Raw genomic sequence first — 27,172 nt, 5'->3', positions numbered from 1 at the left:
CTTGGAGATCACTGGCCAGCCAGTGGAGTCAAACAGGTGAGCTCCAGGATGAGTAAGAAAGAGACTGTCTCAAAAGTAAGGTGGGGATGGATAGAGGAAAACACCAGACGTCTTTGACCTCAAGTACAGTTACCACATACTTCTTCTCTCACTCCCTAAGCAAAGCAGTCCTAGCAATACTCAATTTTTTTTTTTTACTTGCGTCGGAGTTGGTGTCTACAAAATGTCACAATTCAAAAGCAGGGTGTGAGGGAAGGAGGGGGGATATTATTTTTGGCAAATGTGGGAATGGTTGGTTCAAGTTGCCTGATGGGGCATGCAGTGTCTATTCTGGGACGGAGTTGGTTTTTTTTTTTTTTTTTTTTTTTTTTGGCGGGTCGGAGACAGGGTCTTGCTATGTTGCTCAGGCTGACCTTTAACTCCCCATCCTCTTGCCTCAGCCTCCCTAAAGATGAGATTGTCACCCCATGTGACTAGTGCTGCTCATAGGCTCAACCAGAGTCTCTTGAAACTGTTTCTCAGTAGAAGCAACTTCCCAGCCTTACTAGGCAAGTAGTCTTTGCTTAGCTCTAAGAAGGTAGGTTGGCTTGGTGGCTGCTGGAGGACACTGGCCCAAGAAGAAGACCTGACGCCCGGGATGAGGACTGGCCAAGGGCTCGCCACTGCGGAGAGGGCAGGAGCCGCCCCTCACAGGAATCTGTGGGCTAAGCAGCCGCTCCAGCTTTGGCCGCAGGCCCGGGAAAGAGGAGCAAGGGGCTTTCCACCTGCCCCTGACCTAACCCCGGCCGCCAGGCTTCTCGGATTCCAGGGCTTGCACCCCGCCTCCCGAAACGTGGCAGCCCCGCCCCTCCACGATGACTCCACCCCCTCGCCTTACGGGCTCGCTCCCGTGAGGGCGCTGAGAACGCGCGTGCTCCTCGGGCTGTGAGTGCGCAGGCGCTTTCTCTGGTTCTCTGTGGGCGCCAATTCTGGAGACCAGAGGCTGGTAAGAGCCTGGGGTTGCCCAGGTCTGGAGGCGGCAGGCAGCGTGGGGAGGTCCCAGTAGCCGGCTCGAGCGGGTGACTCGGAGCTTGCTGGAAGGTCTCGCCCATCCCCGGGACCTCCGGGGTGCGGCCGTCCTGCAGTGGTGACGCGGCCGGGCCGGAATGGCCCGGGCGACCCTGTCCCTGTGGTCCTGCGGCTCTGTCCCTCCCAAGCCAGGAGGCTGATGTCCCGAGGATACCTAAGCAGGAAAAGGAAGCAGCTGGGACTTGGCGGCCTGGCCCCTTGTTGGGATGTGTCTGCTACCTGTGCGTGGCCTCCTGAGAAAGTTGCTGAGCTGCTTTTGCAGGTGGCACAGCAGTCACAGTTTAAGGGGCCGGGGGTGGGGTGGGGAAATAGCCAATCGTGGAGTCACCGAGCGGCAGAGGCAGGCAGATCTCGGGTTTCCAGGCCAGCCTATTCTGCATTAGAGAGTTCTAGGCTAGCCATAGCAATACGGCGAGACCCTGTGTTTCACCGAATAACCACATATGACTCCCGAAAATGTCGTATCCCTTTCTCCTCTCATCTCCTGCTCCCATTTGTCCACACCCCACACCCCACACACCCCCGACCTCCTCTATTCAAATGGGTTCCTGCTTTCTGTCAACCGTACTCTAAGGATGGAAGGACATTGAAATGACTAGAGATGATCTTTGCTCCCATAGCAGTTTTGTTCTGAATAACAAGTGAATGGCATTTCCTCCTAAGCTCTTTTGTGGGAATACATGCTTGCGGATCCATACTGTACATAGTGTACGGGAAATTGTTGCTCATTAATTAATCACCCAGTGAGCACATCTTTTCACTGTTTCTCAGTTCAATATTCATTGCAAGACCTCTCCAGGGAACCGACCTCCTCATTAACCCTTCCCCCATGCCCTTAGGTAATTTTCCCCTTTATTTGTGGCAAGTTTACTGAGTCAGAAACTTTAAGTGAGGAGAACTTCAATTTAAAGAGTGCCCTCACCAGATTGGCTTGTTGGCAAGTCTGTGGTGCTTTTCTTTTTTTTTTTAAATAGTTTTTCGAGACGGTTTTTCTGTGTAGCCCTGATTGTCCTGGAACTCGATTTGTAGATCAGGTTGGCCTTGAACTTAGAAATTTGCCTGCCTCTGCCTCGAAAATGCTGGGATCAGAGGCATGCACCACTATACTGGACTGCATTTTCTTGATTGGTGATTGATGTAAGAGGGCCTAGTTCATCAGAGAGGCTCTGTAAAAGTGGCAGCATGATTTAGTGGCAGGGAGACACTGACTAAAATTTAAAAATTAGTCATTATTCTGACTCTTAAAAATATTTCTGGGGGGCTGCAGAGATGGCCCAGCAGTTAAGAGTGCTTACTTCTGTTGTACAGGACCTGAGTTTGATTCCTAGCACCTGGGTCAGGCAGCTCACAACTGCCTGTAACTCTAGCTCCAGGCCATCTGCACTCTTGTGGACATGTGCATACACCACACACACACACACACACACACACACACACACACACACACACATTAAAAAATAAATCTTAAAGATTCCTATAAGTACATACCTGTAATCCTAGTGCTTAGGAATCTGAGGCAGGAGATTACAGGTTGGTAACCAGTCTAGGCAACATAGTGAGATCTTGTCTCCACGTCTAAAAGATTACCATCAAATAGTCAGCCAGTTTCTGTTTGAACTTGGAGAGGAACTTCCTTTATGAGAAGCCCATTTGTGTTTGGACAGCGCTCATTTTCACAGATAGTTCCTTAGTGTTTATCTACGTATTGGTGTTCAGGGTTGAACCCAGGACCTACCACTGGACTGCACTCCTATCACATTTTCTTGCTAATAATCAACGCATCTGTTAAATGGGCCATCATTCGTGGGTCTGTGCAAATCCAACAGTGTTAGTTTTCCGTTGCCTTCTTGTCGGTGAGCACACACTTGATCTCTGCCCCCATGTTTAAGTACAGCGCTTTGAATGTATTGGGATTTATACATTCTTGTTAGTTCTAGAGTTAGATTTACTCCATGGTCGCTAGAGAAAACGTTTTGGCCCTGAGTGCCTCGTCTAATGTAGCTGGTCTTCTACCATTGTGCTTTTGGCAAGCTGGGGCAGCATGGTACCTGTTAAGCATTCTAGCATTTGTCAGTTCATGATGCCGATAATCCAGCTTGTCAAAAGACTTGTTCTTTTACATTTTCCTGAAGAAGTTTCTAGAAAATCGGATTATCTGGAACAGAGGACAGTTCATTTAACCTAGCAGTTATTACTCTCAGAGTTTGCTTTCTGTGGCCATGGTAAACACCATAACCATAGCAACTTTAGGGGAAAAATGTTATTTTGCTTTGTATGTTATAGTCCAGAACTGACAGCCCTCTCTTATGCCCCTTTCTCTCCTCTCTCCCTCCCCTACCTTCTTCCCCTTTCCCCTCGGCAACTTCCTTGGCCTTGGTCCTCGGGGCCAGTGAACTCACCCACCTGAGAGCAGCTTCCTAATAAACCTGCCTTTAAAACAAAGAAAAACAAACAAACAAACAAACAAACAAAACAAAACCCCAAAGCCTTCGTCCGTCTTATCTTTAGACACATTGCACCTTGTTTTACAGTATATGTCTCAGTCCTGGGGGTAAGGAGCCCTCTGTGGCTCTCCCAAGCCACCGCACCAGACCTCCCCACATTTCTGAGTGGCTCTGTGTGTTCTTTGTTGGAGTGCTGTGCTGAGTCAAATCTTGGTTCTTTCTGTTTTCTCCCCAGGCTACAAAGACATAATCAAGTTTTCATTGTTTTGAAGCCAAGTATCAGTAAAATCCTCTCAAGCTCCCAACTGCAGGGATGGTGGCATTGCTCTGAAGAAGGAGACAAGTGACTGACTTTGGAGGAAGCACTGTAGCCCTGGTTTTTGTTTTCCTCCCTGAGTTTGAAGAGCTATGGAGAGCTGGTCCTGGATGACAGTCGTGGTCTTACTTGGACTCACGGTGCGGTGGACGGTTTCTCTCAATTCTTACTCAGGTAGTGTACTTTTCCTGTCCCAAAGATTGGTAAGATTGGTAAATAGTCTTCCATGTGGCTTTCTTTTGGTTTTGCTATTTGACTGAAATAGAAGGATTTGAGTTTTTATTGCTATGACTGAGAAAATATATGCATCTAATTATAATGAAAAAGTTTAAGTCTACTGCGTGATACTAGAAGACAAAAATGTACTCTGGCTTGGACTATGACAAACTGAGGTGTGATTATGTCTTGAGCTTGTCCTTGAAGATGGACTTGGAGTCAAGGGGTTGTGTTTGTGGCTGTTTGTGGTGGAGAGGCAGGTTACTAGATTGAGAAAGGAGACAGTGGAGCGGAGTACAATTGAAAGGAGGGCTGGAGGGCTGGAGAGATGGCTCAGTGGTTAAGAGCACTGACTGCTTTTCAAAGGTCCTGAGTTCAATTCCCAGCAACCACATGGTGGCTCACAAACCATCAGTAATGGAACTGTGACCTCTTCTGGTGTGTCTGAAGACAGCTACAGTGTACTCACATACATAAAATAAATAAATAAATCTTAAAAAAAACAAAAGAGCAGAGGGATGGAGCTTGATGCTGCACACTGGGTTTGGCATCAGATTCAGTTCTGCAGGTGTGTGTATTTAATGCTTTGTGGCAGGTATTTAGGGCGCTAGAAATATAAAGTAAATATTGATGTCATAGAATTCAATTTCAAACAGATAATGAGTCATTGTAAGATGTGATAACTTAGTTATGTTTGAGGTACAGGGTGACAGAAGTGACTGATGGAAAGTACCCTAGAGCAGACTTGAGATAAGATGTCTGACTTAAGGGTTTGAGGGAAACATAAGAGAATACAGCTACCCATATGTAGTGTTAGAGTGACCTTAAACTCTAAAAAAGAATTCAGATTCGAAAAGTCTTCAGAAGGAATAAAAATGGGAGGAAAAAATGAAGAATTAATTGAGTGTGTCTGTGGAGAAGTAGTCTGGGGAGAAAAGAGAACCAAGATATAGCTCAGCACAGCTATTTTTGGAAGTGGCTGGAGTTTTGGTTCTACATTTATCTAGGCAATCTGGTGGTAGAATTTTCTGGCAATAAAGAAAGATGGTAGGAAAAAGGCCAGAGGTAAAGAGACGGAAGAGAACCAGTAACAAAGAGAGTCATGTTGAGCATTTACTGACGACTACTGCTGTACTCTTTAGTATTTAACAGAGCCATGGAAGATGGGGAATATCCAAGTGTACAAACACAAAATGGGGCAGCCCTGAGGAGTGAGGGTTATGACACTGGACATGTAGCCCACACTGGTCATTCACCAGCACTAATACATCTGAACATAAGTTGGTATAAGAAACAAAGTGGGCGGGTGAGATGGCTTAAGCTGCCTAGGCTTGGCCCCTGGCACCCATTGCTCCATTTCCAGAGGATCCATCATCCTCTGGCCCCCATAGGCACCATGCACATGTGGTACACAGATATACATGCAGGCAAAACAACTATACATACCAAAAAAAAAAAAAATTAAAAGAACAGAAAAACCAAGACGACTATTAAATGACAACGGGGTTCAAATGTGATCACTTGGGTTGTCAGTACTTGGCTTCTGAGAAAGAGGAGGACCGGACCAGCTCTGCTAACTGGTGAGGTTGTGTCATGATGGTACAGCTGCTGAGTCATGGTGAGAGCCCCATACATGCAAACATGGATGCTGAGTGTGCCAGCAACTTTTCTTCCACCCCTGCCCCTTCAGATGAATTTGAACTTTTGAGAAACTTTAAAATCGCTTGAATGTTAAGTAGTAAAACATGGGATTAAAACGTAGTTATTTTACCTTTTAGTTGCCTAATCTTGGGGGAGTTATTTAATTTCTCTGAGCTTTTATACAAGCAGGAGTGTCAGTAAATTGCTTGAGGGATTAATTCAAATAGTAAGTATGAACTGAGCTCTCTTCTTGTAGGAACAGGGTCAGCACATGGTCATGCCTCACCTCTGTCGATCATCACAGCAGATTATTTAACTCCAAATTTGGCCGGGGTGGTCACACACCTGTATTCCTAACACTCAGGAGGTAGAAGCAGGAAGGTCAGAAACTCAGGGCCCACTTTGGCTGTATAGTGAGTTCAGGGCCAGCCTGGTTTATATGAGAGCTTCCCTAAAAAACAAGCCCTCCAAATAGTATTGTTGCTGCACGGCCAAAAAGAGGCCTTAGTAATTATTAAGGCTTTAATAATAAGGAATGATAAATGGTATATTTCCTAGAGAAGATAACAACAGCTTGGTGGGCAGGGTGAGAATGCAAATATATATCACTTAAATTAAATTAAAGTGACTAGATTTGGAACAGTAGAGATTTTACTGGGCAGAAAATGGGTGAGAAGAACATTCTGGTGCATGAAAACATGAAACAAAGCAAGAAGGCTGGAAGAATACAGTATGTGCGCGTGTGTGCGTGCGTGCGTGCGTGCGTGCGTGCGTGCGTGCGTGTGTGTGTGTGTGTGTGTGTGTTGAGACAAATGAGTCAGACTGCCAAGCTAATTGTGAGGGCAGAAAGGACATAAGATCATATTCATTTTCAGAGCTAGTTCTAGAAGCGTCCTAGAATTTGGCTAAAGAGAGGCAAATGGTATTATCTATGTGCAGGGGTCACAGCATGCTTACCAAGTTTATTACAAGTATTGTTTCATGGAGCTGGCTATGCAGTTCACATCAGCCACCAGGCAAACAAACAGAACCAAGATGTTGTATAGGAGCCGTGTAAGCCTCCTAGTTCCCTAACTATAGCAACAGAATTTAGCAGCTCCCCGAGGAATTGTGAAATCAAAGAAACCCTTACACCCGAGTGCTTTGCCTTAGGTCTGGTGAAGAGCAGACAGGTTCGGTCCCTGATGCCCCGTAAGTTAGGTACGTTGGTACATTGCAACAGTCCCAGCTCTGGGGAGGGAAAGCAGAAGGATCAGGGTCAAGATCATTGTTGGTTACATAGACTGTTTATCAGAGCACTTTTTTCCTTTTAATTTACATTTTAAATGTTATCCCCCTTTCCGGTTTCCCCTCCAGAAACCCATTATCCCATTCCTCCCTCCTATAAGGGTGCTTCCTCACCCACCCACCTACTTCCTTCCACCTCCCCACCCTGACATTTCCCTACAGTTGGGCCTCGAGCCTTGACAGGACCAAGGGCCTCTCCTCCCACTGATGCCCAACCAGGCCATCCTCTGCTACATATGCAGCTGGAGCCGTAGGTCCATCCCTGTGTGCTCTTGGATGGTGGTTTAGTCCTTGGGAGCTCTACTCAAGCATGTCTTGCTTTAGGGAAAGGTTAGGCCTGTCTCCTGCTGTTTCTCAGATTACTTCAGCTTAACATCTGCATTATGTCATGGGTTGTACTTTGGGTAGCATCCAAATCCTTGTCACACTAAAGGTTAGAAATTCAGGTTAGCTTTCTTTAATTTACTGAATTATTCTTCCTTTGAAATGTGTACACCATCTAGGAAACTACTTAAATATATTATTGAATTTAATTTCTTCTAAAATTCATCCCCATTTTGTTTTTAGCCTTGGTTTTTCTCAGAACTAAGATACCGAATATTGTCTGTTGCAGTATGGGGAATAGGCAGGTTTTTATTTAGTACTAGTCTGTCATTTCTCACAGAGATTTACAACTCCTGAATTCTACCTAAAGTATTATAACAACATTTGAATTTGGTTTGTTATCTCCCTGAATCCAACCCCAAATCATATTGGTAGCTAAGGAAAAAGTTATTTAAAGAAATCAGCTTTTGCAAAATATCATTTATTAAAAACCATGACAGCATAAGATTTAATTGGTTGATTTCATTTGGTTTAATTAACCACACTCCTGTTTGTGAAATGTTGCATGTTCTTACCAGAAACAAGAGATGAAATTTATAGAAAAATGCAGTCAACTCTTCGAAAGTTTAAAGCTTACTCTATGCGTTGTACAGACTGCTTATTTATATTTAAACTCCACTTTGAATAAGTTAGCATTTAATAAAGTGTAAATTGTAGTGTTACTTAATCCCATTTTCCTGGGGATGGGACAGAACTGGGATTCTGTAAGTGCACGTAGGTGTGTTTTCTTTATGTGGTTCTCCTTCTCGTGTGAGTACGTTTGTAGACTTGATCACTGTGGAAGGAATCTTTTGCCCTTCGGAGTGAAGCTCCCACAGGCACAGTTGGGCTGTCCTTCTGGGCTGCTTTGAGGGCACTTTAGCAGTTTTAAAAACTTAAGTACTGATTTCATAGCCAGTGTCAGCTGAATTTATTGAAGTAGGTCAGACTCTGGGTAAAGACTGGCTCCCCAACCCTGAAGAGTCGTTATCCATGCTGCTGTCCGTTAGCAGGAGTAAAGCCTTCCACACCTACTGTACGGCTCCTAGAGCGCTTTAGGAAATCTACATAGTTTGATTGTTTTTCTTCAGGTGTAGGGAATCACCGAAGTGTTTTCTGAATTTATTATCCTAATGGCATTGAAAAAAGAAAAGGAACCCCTCCTTTTGTCTTCCCAAAGAAACCATGTATTCAGTGGTTGTATTCACTGAATTAGATTCACACACACACAACACACATAAAAAATGTAAATAGCTTGCTGAAGAATTCTTTTCCTTTAAGAAATTATTAGAAGAAATTATTTTTATCCTCCTGTTGAGTTTAATTGAGTACATTTTAAGATTAGTACATGCCTAACATGATGCTTATTTTGATTAATGGAAAACAAATTTTTCTGTTTCCAGTAACTAAAATTCATACTTGGCTATCAGTTAGGAGGTAGTATAGCCAAATGACAACATGATACGGGAAACATACATTTTTATGAGAAGTCACTAATTAGCCATTTATATTTTAGTTTATAAGGGAAGCTCATGGGGGATTTAGATTTGAATTGATTTTGTTTGTACTTTGAGACAAGGCTTGTGTAGCCTGGGCTGGACTAGTCTAGCCTGTGCTGCCAAGAATGGTCTTGAAGTTCCGATCTTTCTGCCTCCCCTGAGTGCTGGGATTACAGGCATGTACCACTGTCCCTAATTTGTCTTGAGACAGGGTCTCACTGTATAGCCAGACCAGGCTAGTATCAAACTCACAGAGATCTGGTTACCTCTACTTCCCAAGTAGCGGAATAAAGGTGTATGCTATCATCCTTGCCCCATTCACTCTTAACGTTTGAAGTGATTCTTACATTACACTCAACTCAACCTTTTTCCTTTTTTATGGTGTTAGGGATTGAACCTTGCACGTTCTTCTAGCACTGAGATACATCCATAACCCTGAGGTGATTAAAGAACTTATTTATTGTGCGTGTAACTTATTTAGTGCAGATGTGGGGACAGCTTGAGGGGGTGTGTCTTCCCCTAGTCCCTTACAAGGCAGGGTTGCACTTACTGTTTTGGGCTGGCTGGCCCAAAGGCCTCTGGGTGATTCTCTCCTCCTCCCTTGCTGTAGTGATACTGGGACCACAGATGCGCGCTACCACACTTAGCTTGTTACGTGGGTTCCAGGGATCAGATTCAGGCCAGCAGGGTTAGTGGCAAGCACTTGACCTGCAGAGCCCTATCCTTGGTCCTCTGAGGCGGTTCTTGAAGGCATCATGCATGAACTGATAGAAGTTCTATATGGAATAGAGAGTAAGCAATGAACAAGTTTTAAATACCATACAGTAAATGTGTCTGGGGGCAGGAACCAACACATAGGCTTTATATGCAAGCAGACCTGGATAGTTAGCCTGCCATCACAAGTGGATGCTGGGCATTCATTAATGGGGAACGAAGGACCCACATTGTTTGATTAAAAGCCTTGCTGTGTCCCACTACCTACACCAGCGTCTTTGCTGTGTCAGCAGTCACTGGGAGTCTGTCAGGTGCTGTTGAGTGGCACTGGGTGAACATATCCTGAGGAGACAGAGGAGTAAGATGGTTCATTCTGAGAGACAGGGCAGTTGCATATGTACAAGCGTGTTTGAACTGTGGGTCATTTCTTGTGCCAGTTACTCATGTACATGCCTATACACATGTGTATGTCTATACACAAGTATAGATAGTGTATAGAACTGCTAGTCTGCTTTTCCCATAATTACAGATTGTGTCCTTGTGCAGTCTAGCATTGGTATGATCTAGGCAACAAACGCGAACAACTTTATTAAACCTGGGTTAGATTTCAGTGAGCAGAGCCTCATGATTCAATGTGACAAACCTTCTCCTAGGTTAGAAGCAAATATGGCTATTTTGATTTCTACCTTTTTTGCTGACTTAAAAACCTGTGACTCGTGTACTTTTTTGGGCTTCCTCACATTTCAGTGGTCAACTGCTTGTTAAATAGGTGCTTACCATTTGCTAGGTGGAGATTTGTCATCTATGTGGGTATGATGCATGATGGGTAGGAGTTAACATGGGTTTTTAGGGACTGGAGAGATGGCTCAGCAGTGAAGAGCACACATAGGCTGCTCTCCCAGAGGACCCAGATTCGATTTCCAGCACCCACATGGCAGCTCACAACCGTCTGTAATTCTAGTTCCAGGGGATCTGACACCCTCACACAGACATACATTAAGGCAAAACACCATTGCACATAAAATAAAAACAAACCATTAAAAATGTACTATTTAAAAAAGATTAAAAAAGAGAGAACATGTTCTAGAGCCAACTTTCTGGGTTGATCCAGAGCACACTTTTACTGCTCAAGTGACCATTTCCTCTTTTCTCAGTCTTAAAGAAGGGAACTAATAACACTTAGTTGATGGGTTCACTGTATTTAGCACTAGACATACTTGTCAGTTATTAAAGGTTTGTTATCCCTTATTTATAACTTTGAAGATAACAAATTACAAGCTACTTTTCTCAAACATCTATTTACTTATTTATTGTGTGTGCAATGCTTGGCGTGTGGAAGCCAGGACAAATTGGTAACTGGTTCTCACTTCTACCATTTGTGGCCTAGGGATTGACCTCGGGTTTGGTGGCGGATTGCTTTAGCTGCTGAGATATCTCACTGGACTTGGAGTTTTATATAAATCACTTGAGAGTAGCCTGACCCTCATCAGTACATAGCCGGACTTTACTTCGGTGTTCAACATTAAGTTTTTTATTTTCAGTTTGTAAAGGCGATGTTTGTAGTTAATTTATTAAACTTTTTGGAAGTATTTGCATTGTTACTTTCTTATTGCTGTGACCGAATACCTGACCTGAAACCACACAGAAGAGTTTCTCTGCCCTCCAGTTTGAGGATTAGCAAGACTGTGGGGAGGGCACTGTGGCAGCAATGGGAAAAGGCTGTTCACACCGAATCCCCAGTGGGAAGGGAAGAGACCTGGAGTAGGGTGTCTGGCAAGCCTCAAGGTCCTGCCCCATTGACCCACTTCCTCAAGCCTCTACCCTGAAAGGTTCCACAGTCTTCCGGCTATGGACCAAGTGCTCAAACATGAGCCTACAGGAAACACTTCATATTCAGACCACAGTGCTGGTGGCAGATTTTCTCATGAAGTGAAAGTAAACATGGTGGTTGGCAAGGGTATCGGTGCTTACATGTGTGCTGGACAACTCGGGCTCCACGTCTGGATTCCATAAGGTGACAGGAGATTTCTGCCTCTTGAGAGTCGTCCTCTGATTTCTACACCTTTCTCTCTCTCTCTCTCTCTTACACATACACACACACACACACACACACACACACACACACAATGTTGTTGGATTTTGTGTGAGTGTGTGTGTGCGTGAATGTTTGTTCATTACTGAGTCTATGTATTCTTTTTTCTTTTTAGATTTATGTATTTATTTCATGTATGTGAGTACACTGTGGCTGTCTTCAGACACACCAGAAGAGGGCATCAGATCCTAGTACAGATAGTTGTGAGCCACCATGTGGTTGCTGGGAATTGAACTCAGAACCACTGGAAGAGCAGTTAGTGTTCTTAACTACTGAGCCATCTCCCCAGTCCAAAGTTTTCTTTTGTTTTTTTGTTTTTCTTTTTGACTATGTTTTTCTGGAACTCACTAAGTAGACCAGCCTGGCTTTGAATTCATAAAGATCCTCTAGCCTCTGCCTCTCCAGTGCTGAGATTAAAGGTGTGCTAGCAAATTAAAAAAACAAAACAAGATAAAAAAAAAAAAAAAAACCAATCCTGCATGCCATACACTTGTAATAAACTGAGTGGTGCTACAGAGGCCCTGTGTCCTGAGTGTCTGCTGTGCTGGGCTCTGCACTGGGTGTCCGCCTGTCTGGTATCTGCTCTAGCGGTCCTCTGAGTTCACTGTGTGGCTCTTGAGCTTAGGGAGGGTAAGGAACTTTCCTGTCATGTGGTCACTCGGTGACTTGCACTACTGGATTCAGGCCTCAACTCTGACCTTGGTAACTCCTGCATTCCTTCTCTAGTTCAGTTGTCCCTGTAATATAGGACATTTTTATAAGGAAAATAAAAATCCCACAGAGTATGCTAAAAGTTCATTATTATTCTCTTTTTGCTTTTCGTTCTAGGTGCTGGAAAACCACCTATGTTTGGTGATTATGAAGCTCAGAGACACTGGCAAGAAATTACCCTTAACTTACCAGTCAAACAATGGTATGGATAATTTTGGCTTGGTTTTATTGTTTGTTATAGTTAATATAGATTATCTGATGGTGTTTAAAAGAAAAACCCCACTTTCTTCATCTCTTGCATATTGGGCCTCATCTTTGAAGTTTCGCAGTCCTGAAAATTATCCATACACATACCCAGTTGGCTACGTTTTGCTATTAACCTGAAACTTCTAATTTTTAACATCTTCAAGCTGTATTTATCCTTATCATGTGTGACAATGTGGGCGTGCACTCATGCCACCGCCTGCCTGTGGTGGTCAGAGGACAGCTCTGTGGAGCTGGTCTTCTCCTTCCACATTTACCCAGGTTCCAGGGATCAAATCCAGGCTGGCAGGCTTTGTACAAGCACTTTCACCTATGGAGACATCCCGCCAAGCCCTAAGCTATGATCTGATACAAGAACCTGTGTGTCTTGGAAACCCTCTGGATGGAGATCAGCTGAAAACAGCAGCATGAGCAGACAGTGTCTTCGCTGTTTCCTTATCTGTACTTTTTTCTCTAACACTTACCGTGACATCAGCTCTAGGTAAAAACAGAAAGGTCTTGGCTGTGTGTGTGGAGCTGAAAAGGAATGAAAAGCTTTCAATTTGTTTTCAACTGAAAATTTTACTTCTGTCCCTTTGGCCATCTCTGAGTAGCCTGCATCTAGCGTGGGTCCTGGCATGCTGCAGACCCCAGTGACCATCTCTCGAAGGCATTCATTTCTCTCTTACGTGGTCTTATTTCTGGGGTTCTCTCTGTAGTGTAAAGCGAAGGTCACTCTAGCCGTCAGTGGTTTCATGAAGGAATCTTAGTGATGTAAGGGTGAAGATTGTAGGTCAGAGGTCAGATCCCGGCTCTGTTCACTGCTGCGGTGACTTTGCAGATTTTCTAACTTTCTCTTGTAGTCTTATCACTTGCATAATGGAAGTGATCGTGTGCATACTACGTTGGTCCGCAAGGGCTTTATTAAGGCATTTCACACATGCTTGTTCTCACAGCCTTTACCTCTTCCCCTTTCCCTACCACTGGTGCCCTTTCTCCCCAGCCAAGAGCCCCCTTTCTGTGCCTTACATATTCCACAGCCCTTTCCTTTTAAAAGGAATTAAAACTTTTTTGTGTGTGTCTGTGTGTGGGCATCCAGAAGATGGTGTTGGATCCCTGGAGCTGGAGTTAGAGGGTGTGAGCCTCTCGACATGGGTACTGGGAACCAAACAGTGGGCCTTTCCAGGAGCAATACTTACTCTTAATGTTGAGCCATGTCTCCAGCCCCTCCCCCATTACAACGTCCCCTCTTCTTGCCCCTTAATGTCTTTTCTCCTTTCATGCTCCTTTTCTAGTTTCTCGACCTCCATATATGCATGTGTATGTGTGTATACATATACATATATACACACACATATATATATATACATGTATGAAAATTAAGATTTAGGACCCACATGTGAGAGAAGGTGGAGCAGTAGCCGAGAGCTGATACAGGCAGAGAGAGAACTGGGCCTGGCTGGCTTTTGAAACCTACAAGCCCACCCTCAGCGACACACTTCCTCCAACAAGGCTCCCCCCCAGTCCTTCTAATCTCACCAGTCCCACTCCAGATGAGTAAGCATTGGGATGTCTGAGCCTCTGGGAGCCATCCTAACAAACCGCTTGCACTTGCCAGACAAGGGGCTCCAGCACTCTGCTGTCTTCTTTCACACTTCTCTTCTCTTCTCTCTGTTTACGACAGTCCCACCTTGTAGTCCAGGCTGGCCTGGAGTGATGCTGCTGTCTCGCCATCCTGAGTAGCTGTGATTACAGGCCGTGTGCCTATGAGCCTGCCTCCCTTTCTTAGGAATTACTCTAAGACTGGGACACAGTCCTTAACCGTCCTTCCTCCCTAACGCATGTGTCTGAATGCTTACAGCCTCCTGCCATCTTAGCACCTCTTCCACTCAGCAACTGTAGTGAACCTCATGTTAGAGGTTAGAGTAAGCAAGAGGCAGCCTTTTCTTTATTAGAAACCCAACCAAGTTGTTCTGGTTAAAATGTAATCTTGAAATTACTTGAGCTCCCATTGCTGTGTCCATCCCAGTAGTATGGTGGTTAACAGTAAATTAGAACTACTGCTAAGTACTTAGGTTTTTCCGGGTGGTAACTTGACAGCTTTACATGTTTAACTCAGTTGTTTAGCTCAGGTTGATCCACACCACTGCTGTTGTTGTTCTTGGTGATCATCCCATGGTACTGGCATCTCCAATATACTAGGTTCTTCTGCTGCAACTAGGCTTCACCAATAGCCTCTCACAGGCTCTCTTCATGGTGCCAAGCTTCAACTCCTTTGCATGACCCCTTCAGTCCTGGGCCATCAACTGCAACTGAGGGTGCACCTTTACCAATGGCCTTCCATGGCCTCTCACAGTGCCCAGCCTCAGCTGCTCTTCATGGCCTCTTCAGAACCGGTACCACCTGGGTGACTCTTACACATTACCAGTCCAGCTGCAGCACGGGGTACAACCTTGGCTATCTCTGGAACACAGCTCCTTTGTGCTCTGAGAAAACACGTCCCAGATTTTACCTCAGTGAAGCTGGTCTTTTCTTAACCACCACTAATTTCTCAGCTTCAGCTAACCAGCACTCAATTGTCCCAGTTCGTAACCAGCATCTATTCTAGACTCCAATGACAGAGCCACGTGGCTAAAGCTGTTGAGTTCTGCTGCTTGCTGGAGCTAGAACATGGCCCCCTGTTCTATTACATTATCACCAGCTTTCTGTTTTTCAACTCTGTTGCCTAAGCTTGGCTGTCCTGGAAATGCTCTGTAGACTGACTTTGAACTCAGAGATCTGCATGCCTATCTCCTAAGCACCGAGATTAAAGGTGTGGTCCACCAAGCCTGGATTTAAGTTTTCTTCACCTAGAATTTGCTCTGGTCTAGGCTGGCCTTGAACTCAGAGATCTGCTTGTCTTTGTCTCCTAGATTAAAGGCTAGTACTTTTAGCTGGGTGGGATCTTGTCCCAAGGTCACTATTTTCTTAATTCAATTTAATTAATATCCTTGAACACAGGATTCAGCTCCATTTCACTTCCTGGTGCCCCTTTAACACTCGAACCAAATATTTTATATTTTTCCTTTCTCAGCTTGCTACACTTGTTTAGAATATTCTTCATGAGACTTAACTAGAGAACAAAGTCTATGATGGGCATTTCTGAGACTTCCTTTGTCATTGGAATTAATTTGAGTCTTTTTACCTTAGCCTCTGGTAGATTCTTCAGACAAGTGCAAAAAACAGCCACATTCTTCACCAAAATACCACAAAAATAATTCCTAGACCACATATTGAGATTCTGCACTGAAACCTAATTGTGCCAGGTTCACAATTCAAATCACTCTTCAGTGACGAAGTCTTCCATATTCCTACTAAGGATAACACATTAAGCCCCATTTAAAGCATTCCTCTGCTTTCCAAATTTAAAATCCCCAAATCCACATTCTTCTAAACAAAGGCATGGTCAGGCATACCACACAATACCTCACTCCTGGTACCAACTTCTGTCTTAGTTTGGGTTTTACTGTTGTGAACAGTCATCGTGACCAAGGCAATTCTTATAAAAACAACATTTATTTGGGGCTGGCTTACAGGTCTCAGAGGTTCAGTTCATTATCATCAAGGCAGGAGCATGGCAGTGTCCAGGCAGGCATGGTGCAGCAGGAGCTGAGAGTCCTACATCTTCATCCAAAGGCAAACAGGAGAAAGCTAGCTTGTAGGTAGCTAGAAAGGATCTGAAAGCCCACGCTCACAGTGACACACCTGCTCTAAGGCTACCCCTCCAAATAGTGCCATGCCCTGGGCCAAACATACTCAGATCACTAAGGTCTGCATTGTCGCAAATTGCTCCTGTGACGGGGGAAAGTGGATGGAAGAAGTTGCTTAGCTACAAAGGACACTCTAAGAAATATATTCATAGAAACTTAATTTTCCTCTCACAGACAGTGTTTTTTCTTTTTTCCTTTTTTTAATAATTCCTTCACATCTTTAACTGGAGGAACCAAGCACCTTTACGGACTCTAGACGAGGTTTTCCCCATTGGTTCACAGACTCTTATATAGCAGGCCTGAGTTACATATGCTAGCTGAATTATTTTCAAAGTCCCGGTCGAGCCTTCTTATCCATGAAGTCTTCCTCTTTCCATGTGTTCTTTGAAACTGGCCTTCAATTTTTTAAGATCATGCATGAAAAGTGTTGTTTTTCTAAATTGTCACAGTATCAGACACAAATTATCTTGTTCCATATATTTTGTTGTATGAGTATAATTGATTTACTAAAGTCTACTAAGAGAGTAACAATAAGTCCCAGCCCCGTTTGTATTTGATGTCATAGACTAATTATTAATGTCTTAATTAGTTAAACCATTGAACTTAATTTTAATTAAATGGCATGAGATGTTAAATTATGTCTTGAATATTGATAATGGTGTCTTTTGTTTTTCCAGGTATTTTAACAGTAGTGATAATAATTTACAGTACTGGGGATTGGATTACCCACCTCTTACGGCCTATCACAGTCTCTTATGTGCATATGTGTGAGTTCTTCTTTAGTATAAGTGAATATTTATGCTCTTAGATACAGTGTGATCTGACTTATTAAAGAGTTATTGTTTATAACCTCAATCGTTTTACAAGCTTAAGAACCACTTTCAGAATTTGAACCTTTCTGTAGCTTGTGTATGCTCTAGAATGAATGCAAGGCTTACGTTTGTTTTGGAGCAGAGATGTTATTAACAGCACATCAGCTGCCAAGTGGTATTTAATATAAGACAGCTTTCATTTTTCTGGAGTAGCCAAATAAATTAAAACTGTAGGTCCAAATGGCCTTAACCGCTGTGCTAAGTTAGAAACTTACAAGTTAGTGACGTACGATTGGTACCCCCCTTTTTAAATGAAGTAGTTTATAGATGAGGACTTCTGTTTTGGCGGGGATCCCGTTGACCTCTGTAGCACAGTTTCTCTTAGACTTGAAGTGTGTCAGCAAGAATCTGAGGAACTTCTTTACCTTGTCATGATTTGTTATGTCAACTTTTAACTGTTTTACTTTATAAAGTAAATTTTCACGGGTTGAAAGTAAAGCACCAAAACTTCATGGTGGCTAGTTATTATCTATGGAAAGTTTCACTTATCGATAAGAATGGCTGAGCTTTACATAGTATTCATGATGAATATGCTTATTAAAGGCATTATTATGGAACCCGAAGAGGATGTTTTTAATAATGAAACGTGGCGTCAGATTGTTTTCTACACTAGGATGGCGAGGGTCAGACATCTGCATATCACACGGTTGTATTGGCCGATGACCTACTGCTCTACACACAGTGAAGTTTACCTGATTAAATACAAGGAGTAGAGCTTCCGTTTTGACCCTATTATCAGCAACAGATAATTCTTAAAGTCCTGTGTTCTTAGATGTCCTGATTGCTAGACCCGAGAGGAATAAAGTGCATGTGTGTATATGGTTTTATTTGCAGGGCAAAGTTTATAAACCCAGACTGGGTTGCTCTCCACACATCACGAGGCTATGAGAGTCAGGCACACAAGCTCTTCATGCGTACCACAGGTAAAATAGCAGTTGGTACTGGCTCGGAATTTAAATTTTTAATAAGAATTTGGGTAAATTGATAAAAGTACTCAATTGAAAAAAAGCATTATTATTTTGTTTGTTTTTGAGACAGTGCCTCACTATAGCTCTGGCTGTTCTAGAATGTACTATGTTGACCAGGATTGCTTTGAACCCACAGAGGTCCACCTGCCTCTGCCTCCTGAGTGCTGAGATTAAAGGCATGGATTTGAAATTTATAGTTATGCATATGTATATATGTAAATGCTGTAGACTAAAAGTATATGTAACCTTTAAACCAGGAGTAGAAGAGTAAACCTGGGTATTTCATTTTTATTGTATCACTTGATCCTCTGAGAAATCAACTGAAATGAACTTATTGTCTCACCCTTATTTAAAGCTCGGGGAACCATCGAGGTGCAGTTGAGTGAGGTGGGAAACTTGCCGTAAATCAGAGAGTAAGAAACTGAAGCTGAACTTGTTCATGGCGCTGCTTTAGGGCACTAGTCCCAGGCTCCTTCGGCCTTTCTCAAGGCGAGCCTCCATATGTTGTGTGGGTCAAACATTAAACCGTCCATAAGACACCCTCTCTGTCACTGAGTGGTGCTGGGGACTAAACTAAGGGGCTTGCGAGTCAAGCCCCTGCCACTGGGCTGTATCCCCATCCACAGGGATCCCCAGCACACAGAGCATCTCTGCGTGCTTCTCCAGGAGGCTGAAAGTGAAAGCCTTGATTTCTGTGAGAGCATTGCCCAATAAGACTTTATTCTAGCTCACGCCTTTTGTTGCTAATTAGCCTAGGTACACAGTGTGCTTACCTGTTACAGACTTTCAGGCCCAGGAGGTGACCTGTGTCTGTCTGTCTGTCCTTTTCACATCTCTCCTGCTTTCAGTGCTTTAACCCTTTTTGACTGCATATTCATCCCATGGTTCACAGCATCCAAAGTAGCATCTGTGTTTCCAAGAGTTACAGCTTTTAGGGCAGCCCTAAAGAGAGTGCTAGGCATTGCATATTTCTTTCTTGTATCAGGATAGCAGACTCTTGGATAGTACTGTTGTCCTTTGTTCTAAAAGGACTACTGTTTTTTTCTCTTTTTATTTTGTCTCTGTTCTGTTGTCCCCCACCACCCCATCCCATGCTCAAACACACACACACACACACACACACACACACACACACACATGCACACAGACACACAGACACACACCTACCTTGTGTGTATTTCCACTTTCTTCCCTCCCCGGGGCTCTCAAGCTCTTTTTTACTTTTTTTGGAGATGGGGTCTTGCTGTTTTATTCTTTTATAGCTGGTCTGGAACTCATGAAGCCCCAGGCGTCATCCTACTGATGGGTAAAATAATGCTCATGAGACTTTCTCCAACTTTTTTCTGTGCATCAGCTAATAAAAGTTTATATAGTTATAAGTTTTTATGAATAGTACCATTAAAAGTTCTCCTTCAAGTTGTTCTTTTGAGCAGAATATTTTGAATATCAGATAGAGAGAATATACTGTGTCTTCCTCTGCTTTGAGCATTCATTTGATGGCTAAGAAAGCAGCAAGTGCATGACTCTGACATTGTCTAGTGATGCAGCGTTTATAATCAGCTGTAGGCAGAGGGAGCAGAGGGTGTAGAAGGACCATGGAGGCATAGGAGGATGGTGGAGGCTGTAGGAGGCTGTAGGAGGATCTAGGAGGACGGAGGCGGCTGTAGGAGGACGGAGGCGGCTGTAGGAAGATGCAGGAGGATGGTGGAAGACAGAGGCGGCTGTAGGAGGATGGGGGCAGTGGGTTGCTGGATCCTGATGAACTCATCTTCTCTGCTTGTGTTTCAGTTCTCGCTGCTGACTTGCTCATTTATATACCCGCGGTGCTTTTGTACTGCTACTCCTTAAAAGAAATCTCACCTAAGAGAAAGGTAACTGCTAACCTTGCTTGACATTTCCTCTCTGGATGTAGGTGTTATTACTAGCCTATTTAGGATCGACTTTGAGGAAGCCCTGATCTTTGGGAGTACGTAGGATAATGAATATTTTATCTTCTATTGATTAATTTGCATATAAAGAACAACAGTTAACTTACAGTAATTACTTTAAGTGCTTTCTAGTAACAGAACGCACTGAACTGTAGAACTGCCTCACAGTTGACCCGCGCCGTGCTGCGCTAAGCTCAAACATCAGAATTTTGAGCTGGCTCGCGTGTCTGTCCACAGTCATGTTCAAGTCTCCTTCCTTGAGAATTTTACATCGGCTGACGACATAGCCAATTAATAGATTAAAACTGTCTTTCTGAGTGTGGTGTTGAGGCATATTTAATTCCAGCATTGTGGAGGCAGAGGCAGGTGCATTTCTGTGAGTTGAGGACAGCCTGGCCTACACAGTGAGCTGTAAGACAGCCAGAGTTACACAGTGAGAGTCAACAAACAACCAGATGAAAAGTCCCTTTCAGTAATTTTACTTTTTATTTAAGTATTTTCTACTGCCTCCAGGAAAACTTTAGTGTCTTAGTAGGTGACTTGTGAGGAGGAATATTTCGATTAAGGAAGTACAGTGTCTCAGGAGGATGGGACACTCTTACCATGTTAGGTGCATGGTGTACATCACTCTGCTGTGGCAATAATCTCTCACCCACCACACTTTTCTTCACAGATCGCCAGCGCGCTATGCATATTGCTGTACCCAGGTCTCATTCTTATCGACTATGGACATTTTCAGTATCCTTTATTAAACTGGACATGAAACCAGCCACACATTACGAGCTCAGTTGTTAGATTTTTTTTTTTACTGTCCCTTTTCTGCATCTTTGCTTTTTTTTTTGTGCTTTATAGAAAATTATCCTGTCTTTGCCATTAACACCTCTATTCCATTTGTCTTCTTAGACATATTTTGAAATTCTACCTAACATTTTCCTTCTCTTCCTCCCCTTTTCTCTTGATTCTTTATCTGATTAACACATAGTATAAGGGATAACAGTAATTGTTATAATTAAACTTGCTACCAGAATAGTTTTATTCTCTAGATTTGGCACGTTGTGGAGTAGTTTACCAGGAGGCTGTGGTACCTACAGCTCTCACGTCAGTTGCTGCGACCTGATTTAGCACACTTGACGTAGCTTTGTGTATATTGTAGACATTCTTTAACACTTTGATGCTTTCAGTTCACATTTAGAAGTAAGCTTTTATTGTACACAGATGTTATGTTTAAATGAAATATGCCCTATACACTGTAGGTCCTGTCTCTTAATTGAGCTGATTTCCTTGACACAGGAACATGTATAATTCTGTGAGTCTTGGCTTTGCTCTGTGGGGTGTTCTTGGAGTATCTTGTGACTGGGACCTGCTAGGGTCATTGGCATTTTGCTTAGCTCTAAATTATAAACAGATGGAACTTTACCACTCCCTACCATTTTTTTGCTTTTTACTTGGCAAATGTTTTAAAAAAGGCCTCAGAGGAAAGGGGTAAGTAACTTTCAAAGCATAGAATTCAAAATTTTCAGGGAATTTATTTGCATACTTAATCTGGAGGAAGGTGGTCTTTGGCTTTGGTAGTTTCTCCTAAGTGTGCTGGCCATGGGTGAATGGGGCGAAAGCTGTTGAGCCATGTTCTGTATTCTTGTAAATCTTCATAACTACAGGACCGAGTGACCAACTTACACTTTGGAGGCAGTGTGGGCGGGTTTGCAGAGCATGGCTGTAGAGTGCCGTCCCTTTAGAGCTTGTCATGCTATCTGCTCACTAGAAATACTCCTACTGGACAGTTTTCTTTAAGGCTGCATCCCTTCACGCCTATAGCAACGGCATCCAAGCTAAATGCTCATTAGGGTACTGGTGGGTCCTTGGCTGGAGACATGAGTCTTTTAACAGTGGTGACATTTTCAGCTGTGTTGTTAGCGGTGTCCCGTTTTAAATCTTTATGGTAGTATTGATGGACGTATTGTTACACTTGTAGTTACGGTACCAGATGATAGTCACATCTCTTCTCTCTGTCTTACTGCTCACCCGCCTCTTTGTTCTAGGTCTGCATTGTTCATTAGGATAGCCTGTACTGTTGTGGCCTCCTTCCTTCTGTGTTGGCTGCCATTCTTGACAGAAAGGGAGCACGCCCTGCAGGTCCTGAGAAGACTCTTCCCTGTTGATCGCGGGTTGTTTGAGGTATGATGAATGGACCCATCCTTTTCTATGGCTGACCTCCTCTGTACCCTTGGGGAGCCTGTGCAGGGGACACCAGGAACAGGAACTCCCATCTCCCCTCCAGTCAGCCCGTCCGTTGTTCGCCCCAGTGTACGTCCCTCGCTCAGTTGGCAGATTTTAGTGCCTTATATGAATAGGTAATGTTTTTGCCATAATTAGGTCCATAATTCAATTGTACATTGTTTCTCGTCAGATTGGTCCTTAATAAAAGAGCACTGGATGCCACAGCCACTGAGTTAGTTAACAAGCCCGCCACCGTGTTGGTTTATGTTCTCCTCTTTGTTTGCCACAATTATTTGTTAAGCTGATAATCCTGTTTGCCTCAGAAAGATCTCATCCTTCTTAGGAAATATATAACCTTCATCTGTAGTAATTTTTAATGAGAGCCTTCCATTTAATTCTAGTTTAATCACTCTTGTTAAACTTTTATTGCATGAATAATTTGATCATTTAGAATTAGTAATTAAGCTAAACAAACCATTTATTTCTGGAACAAAAGGTCTTTTAATAAACTTAGAGACAACATATTTATAGATAATTTGCTTTTGAATAACATTTCTTTTGAAAAGAATTAGAAAGCATTTCTAAGTTTTGAGTAGATAATTTCTATAAAATATTTTCAGTGCATTTGCAAGAGGGTGGGATAAGCATTTTGAAAGAGACTGGGTATTGTGTTTATTGCTGTGAAGGTAGAGGGGTGTGTGACAGGTCAGTGTATAGATATTGTTCATAATCCCCATTGTGGCTAACATCACTCATTAAGTGCTAGACCCTGCCACATAATTGTTCATGGTCCCTATAGTTCTAAAATGGTCGTCGTCCTCCCTATCATACAGATAGAAAACTGAGGTCAGGCATTCATAGACTTGCTATGGGACAGACTTGTGATTTCAAATCTTAATACCCTTAAAGCAAAGAAAAACTCGACTATTTTTTTGAATACAAAATCTACCTGTTATTTGCTGTATCTTCAATGTCACAGAGTGTCCATGATGGTAAGTATGGGATGATGTCAGGCATAGTGTATCACTAGTCCCCTCAGTGTCCATGATGGTAAGTGTGGGATGATGTCAGGCATCACAGTGTATCACTAGTCCCCTCAGTGTCTATGATGGTAAGTGTGGGATGATGTCAGGCATAGTGTATCACTAGTCCCCTCAGTGTCCATGATGGTAAGTGTGGGATGATGTCAGGCATAGTGTATCACCAGTCCCCTCAGTGTCCATGAAGGTAAGTGTGGGATGGTATGAAGCACATTCACAGTGTATCACCAGTCCCCCACTGCTCTCAACCCCAGAAGCTCTAGATCTGGTGTTTGACCCAGAAGAGGAAGTGGGCAGAATACTTGTTAGAGGTAGAGGCCATCCCTCTCTTGATGTCATCATGCCTGCACCGCTGTGAGATTTGCAGATGTGAGAGAGGATAGATTCTATTATCTGGGGAGCTGAAATAGCAAATTTCATCTTGAGTGAGCCTAGCACAAGTGCTAATGTTTTAAAACTTCTTGATTTATTAGCAATTAGTATTGTCATTGCTAGTACCTATTAGGTAATGTGACAGGAAGTTAAATTTGTAATAAAATTGGGCAAATGTAATTAATATTTATTTTATAAATTTGGGGAGCTTTTGGCTTCTAGTCTGTTATTTAGTATTGTGTTTATTAGAATGTAGATTATAGCTTACTGACGCTTTACATAATCTGCACTTCAAAAAAGGAAAATGCTAGAGGCTGCGAGTGTGTATTCTTAGTGCTTGAAGAGTTTAATGTACTTTCTTATAAATGTGAATGAAAGTTTCATGTCTTGAAAGTTTATTACCTGGAGATTATAGGCTTTTCTTCATGGGGTTTAATATTTCCTTCAATTATATAAAAATGTAAAACTAACAAATCTTTTTTTAAAGGATAAAGTAGCCAATATTTGGTGCAGCCTTAATGTTTTTCTGAAGATTAAAGACATTTTGCCTCGTCACATCCAGATAGCAATCAGGTAACTAACAAAGTTTTTATGTAGTACTTTATAAGCCACTCCTCAAAAACATCACAGTAGTATGTTATTTATCTGAGCAGGTTATTAGTGGCTTTCCACTTAGTACCATAAAATTCTGTGTCCTGTACCTCCTCCCTCCAAAACAAAGTTTTTCTGTGTAGCCCTGGCTGTCTGGAAACTTTCTTCGAAGCCTAGACTGGCCTCAGAGATCCATCTGTCTGCCTCTGCCTCCGCAGCTGGGATTAAAGGCGTGCACCATTATGCCCAGCTCTTCCTCCTCCTTTGATCTCCCTCTTCCCCTCCCCAGTTTGAATTATTTTATGTGAACATTCGCCTTATTTTTTTCCTTTAAGTAGAACATGTATTAAATATAATTTAATATTATTTTGAAGAATCATGATTTTTATAGGTGTGCAGCCAACATCAGCCAGAAAAGTACAGCAAGTTAGAGATTATCGAGTGTGTGAGTTTCTCATAGGAATTGGCTAGTGCAATTGTGAGGAGTTGTGGGGTCTGGCTAAGGAAGCCTCAAGCCCACAGGGTAGACATCAGCAATATCTTGGGAAGGAAATGCAACTGACTGGCAGTGACTATCAGGAGGGCTTCCAGTGACTGCTAAGCCCCCAGGACAGACTCACCATTGCTTGACTTCACTTAGCAGATGAGTATTGCCTATCTGTGTGCAATCTCAGAGTCATGGGTTTGATCCCCATTTTGGGTGCCATCTGTAGTGGTAGCCAGTTAATCTCTATTTAAATCAACCCAAATCACTACCTGTTTTGGGTTCTTGAATGAAAGACACCACACATGGCCTTATATTTTAATATGTCTTAAACAGCTCAATAGTTGGGTCATTTCTAAACCTCCACATGGCTAACACACTCTCCCCTCTGATATTCCTGAATTATTACTTACTAAAACCTGTATTCCATCTTGGATGTCCCGGACCCAGGCCTCTTGTGCTGAGTTTCCCAACACCTATGTCAGGGCTGTGTTCTCTGTATGGCATCTCTCTGGTCTGGCATCTTCTGTCTCGGCATGGAGGCTCTCTCTCTGCACTCCCTCGGTCCCTTGTCCTGGAATGCTAAAAGTTCTGCCTCTGTCTCCCTGCCTAGCCATTGGCCCCTGGAAACTTCATTTACCACTAAAAACAACTGGGGGCAGGCACCCTCAGTGTCTTATATGTGGATTCTCCTACAATTTTTGGGGACCCAATTAAAATAATACAAGCATTAGACCAAATCATGACACACTCTCTTATGATTGGTTCTTTCTGGAGTTGAAAAAGACTCAACTTTTGTGGAGTGAGGGCCAGGACTCTGCTGGGAGTAAAGTTTTTGAATAGAGTTGTCTTCTTAGGTCTGATAGTGTTTTTTTATTTTCTAGTGTTTGGTAATTGACCTGCAACTATGATGCATGATATTACATGTACATTTTACATGATACGTCATACATGACATTAAATGCTGAATGACATGTACAATACTCAGTACTGTTTAATTTTGTATTATGTCAGAATTGTGTGCAAAAGTGTATATACACTTCAATGTGTATGTTTCAGTCACATTCTAGTTTAATCTGAGACCTTAGATTGTTGAGTGCTGTAATCTTTCTACTTTAAAAGGCAATTGTTTTAGCTGGACTTCTAACTCAGGAAACACTTTTTATTGCTTTTTAGCTTTTGCTTCACATTTTTGAGCTTGCTTCCTGCATGCATAAAGTTGACAGTTCAGCCCTCTGCTAAAGGATTCAGATTCACTCTGGTGAGTTCCTCATTTTTCTCAAGACACCTCATACTTGCTATAACTGACTTTCTTGTTTGGGGCAGGATTGGGTGGGCTGCAGAACAAAGCACTGGTCATGTGACACACTGAAGACTGTCCGTGCAGATGCTGGATTAGGCATTAGGCTGAGCAATCAGAATCTTTAGTTCACTTCAAGAACTGTTGTTTTTTGCTCTGTGTTGATTGGTTAATGAAGGTCACAAAGGTGGCAATAATATATGTCCGTATGTCCATCTAATGCTGCTGAGCAGGTGGCACTGTTTGGTTGGTACAGACCAAGTCTGGGATGTGGGGGTGAAGGGCGAGGTCTTGGAGGAGACTGTAGTCTTGCTGAACAAGTGGGATTCCAGTCAGCTGTGGGAGGTTAGGCAAGGCTTGGAACTTGTGGACAGCTGAAGGCAGAAGACAGCTTGAGCTATGGAAGGACAGCAGGCGGGGAATGGATGTTACGTGTGTCCCTGCCTGTTTCTGTGTGTCATGCGTAGGTGAGAACAAGATAAAAAATGGGGGAATTTCAGAAGATGTCATGTTTGGTTGAGAGGCTTACGCAGGACAGGCAGAGAGACAGATTTGGGCAGAGGATAACGGAAACCTTTGGGTCGTTTAAAGCATAAAGCTTAAGTGGTTGGGGCGAAGTTGAGAGAAGGAAGGACAGACTCCACGGGGGTGCAGATTTTATTGTAAGGGTACTAGGAAGCCAGTGGGGGTTTGAGACGGGTATTATGTGATTGAAGGTCTTAACCGGCAGTGCTACCAGTTAAGCTACTGTAGTGGTCAGCTGACATGTACCTTGCTTTGCCAACACTGACAAAGCAGAGTGGAGCAAAGGGGATGGCTGTTGTGTGTAGGAAGTGTCAGCGCATTTACAGAGTGACCTGTAGGGCCTAAGTTGTGCTTCGGCAGCAAGAGCCCCCCACAGACCCGTGACTTCATAAAACAGAAACAATGCCGTGGATTTGTTTTGTCTTCAGTTTTAGATTTTGACCCTTTTGTCTTTTATACCTAACAAGTTTACATCTATTTGTGTGTGTGTGTGTGTGTGTGTGTGTGTGTGTGTGTGTGTGTATGTGTGAGT

The 27,172-nt window shown here is 43.1% G+C and overlaps 1 protein-coding gene across 1 annotated transcript in view; it reads left to right on the top strand.

Moving 5' to 3' along the window:
* The first annotated feature begins 896 nt into the window (after positions 1 to 896).
* Alg6 (ALG6 alpha-1,3-glucosyltransferase) overlaps positions 897 to 27,172 on the top strand; it is a 40,882-nt gene continuing 14,606 nt past the window's right edge. The window contains exons 1-11 of the mRNA XM_032901782.1: positions 897 to 985; positions 3,748 to 4,002; positions 12,469 to 12,553; positions 17,021 to 17,110; positions 18,050 to 18,138; positions 19,972 to 20,054; positions 20,785 to 20,849; positions 21,408 to 21,593; positions 22,151 to 22,286; positions 24,228 to 24,313; positions 25,992 to 26,076. Coding sequence (XP_032757673.1) covers positions 3,921 to 4,002; positions 12,469 to 12,553; positions 17,021 to 17,110; positions 18,050 to 18,138; positions 19,972 to 20,054; positions 20,785 to 20,849; positions 21,408 to 21,593; positions 22,151 to 22,286; positions 24,228 to 24,313; positions 25,992 to 26,076 — 987 coding nt within the window. The 5' untranslated portion in view covers positions 897 to 985; positions 3,748 to 3,920. The remainder of the gene's footprint in view (positions 986 to 3,747; positions 4,003 to 12,468; positions 12,554 to 17,020; positions 17,111 to 18,049; positions 18,139 to 19,971; positions 20,055 to 20,784; positions 20,850 to 21,407; positions 21,594 to 22,150; positions 22,287 to 24,227; positions 24,314 to 25,991; positions 26,077 to 27,172) is intronic.

The sequence above is a fragment of the Rattus rattus genome, chromosome 1, assembly GCF_011064425.1.
Source record: "Rattus rattus isolate New Zealand chromosome 1, Rrattus_CSIRO_v1, whole genome shotgun sequence".
NCBI classification, from domain to species: domain Eukaryota; kingdom Metazoa; phylum Chordata; class Mammalia; order Rodentia; family Muridae; genus Rattus; species Rattus rattus.
The sequence above is the reverse complement of the archived record's forward strand: the minus strand, read 5'-3'. Positions and strand labels throughout refer to the sequence as shown.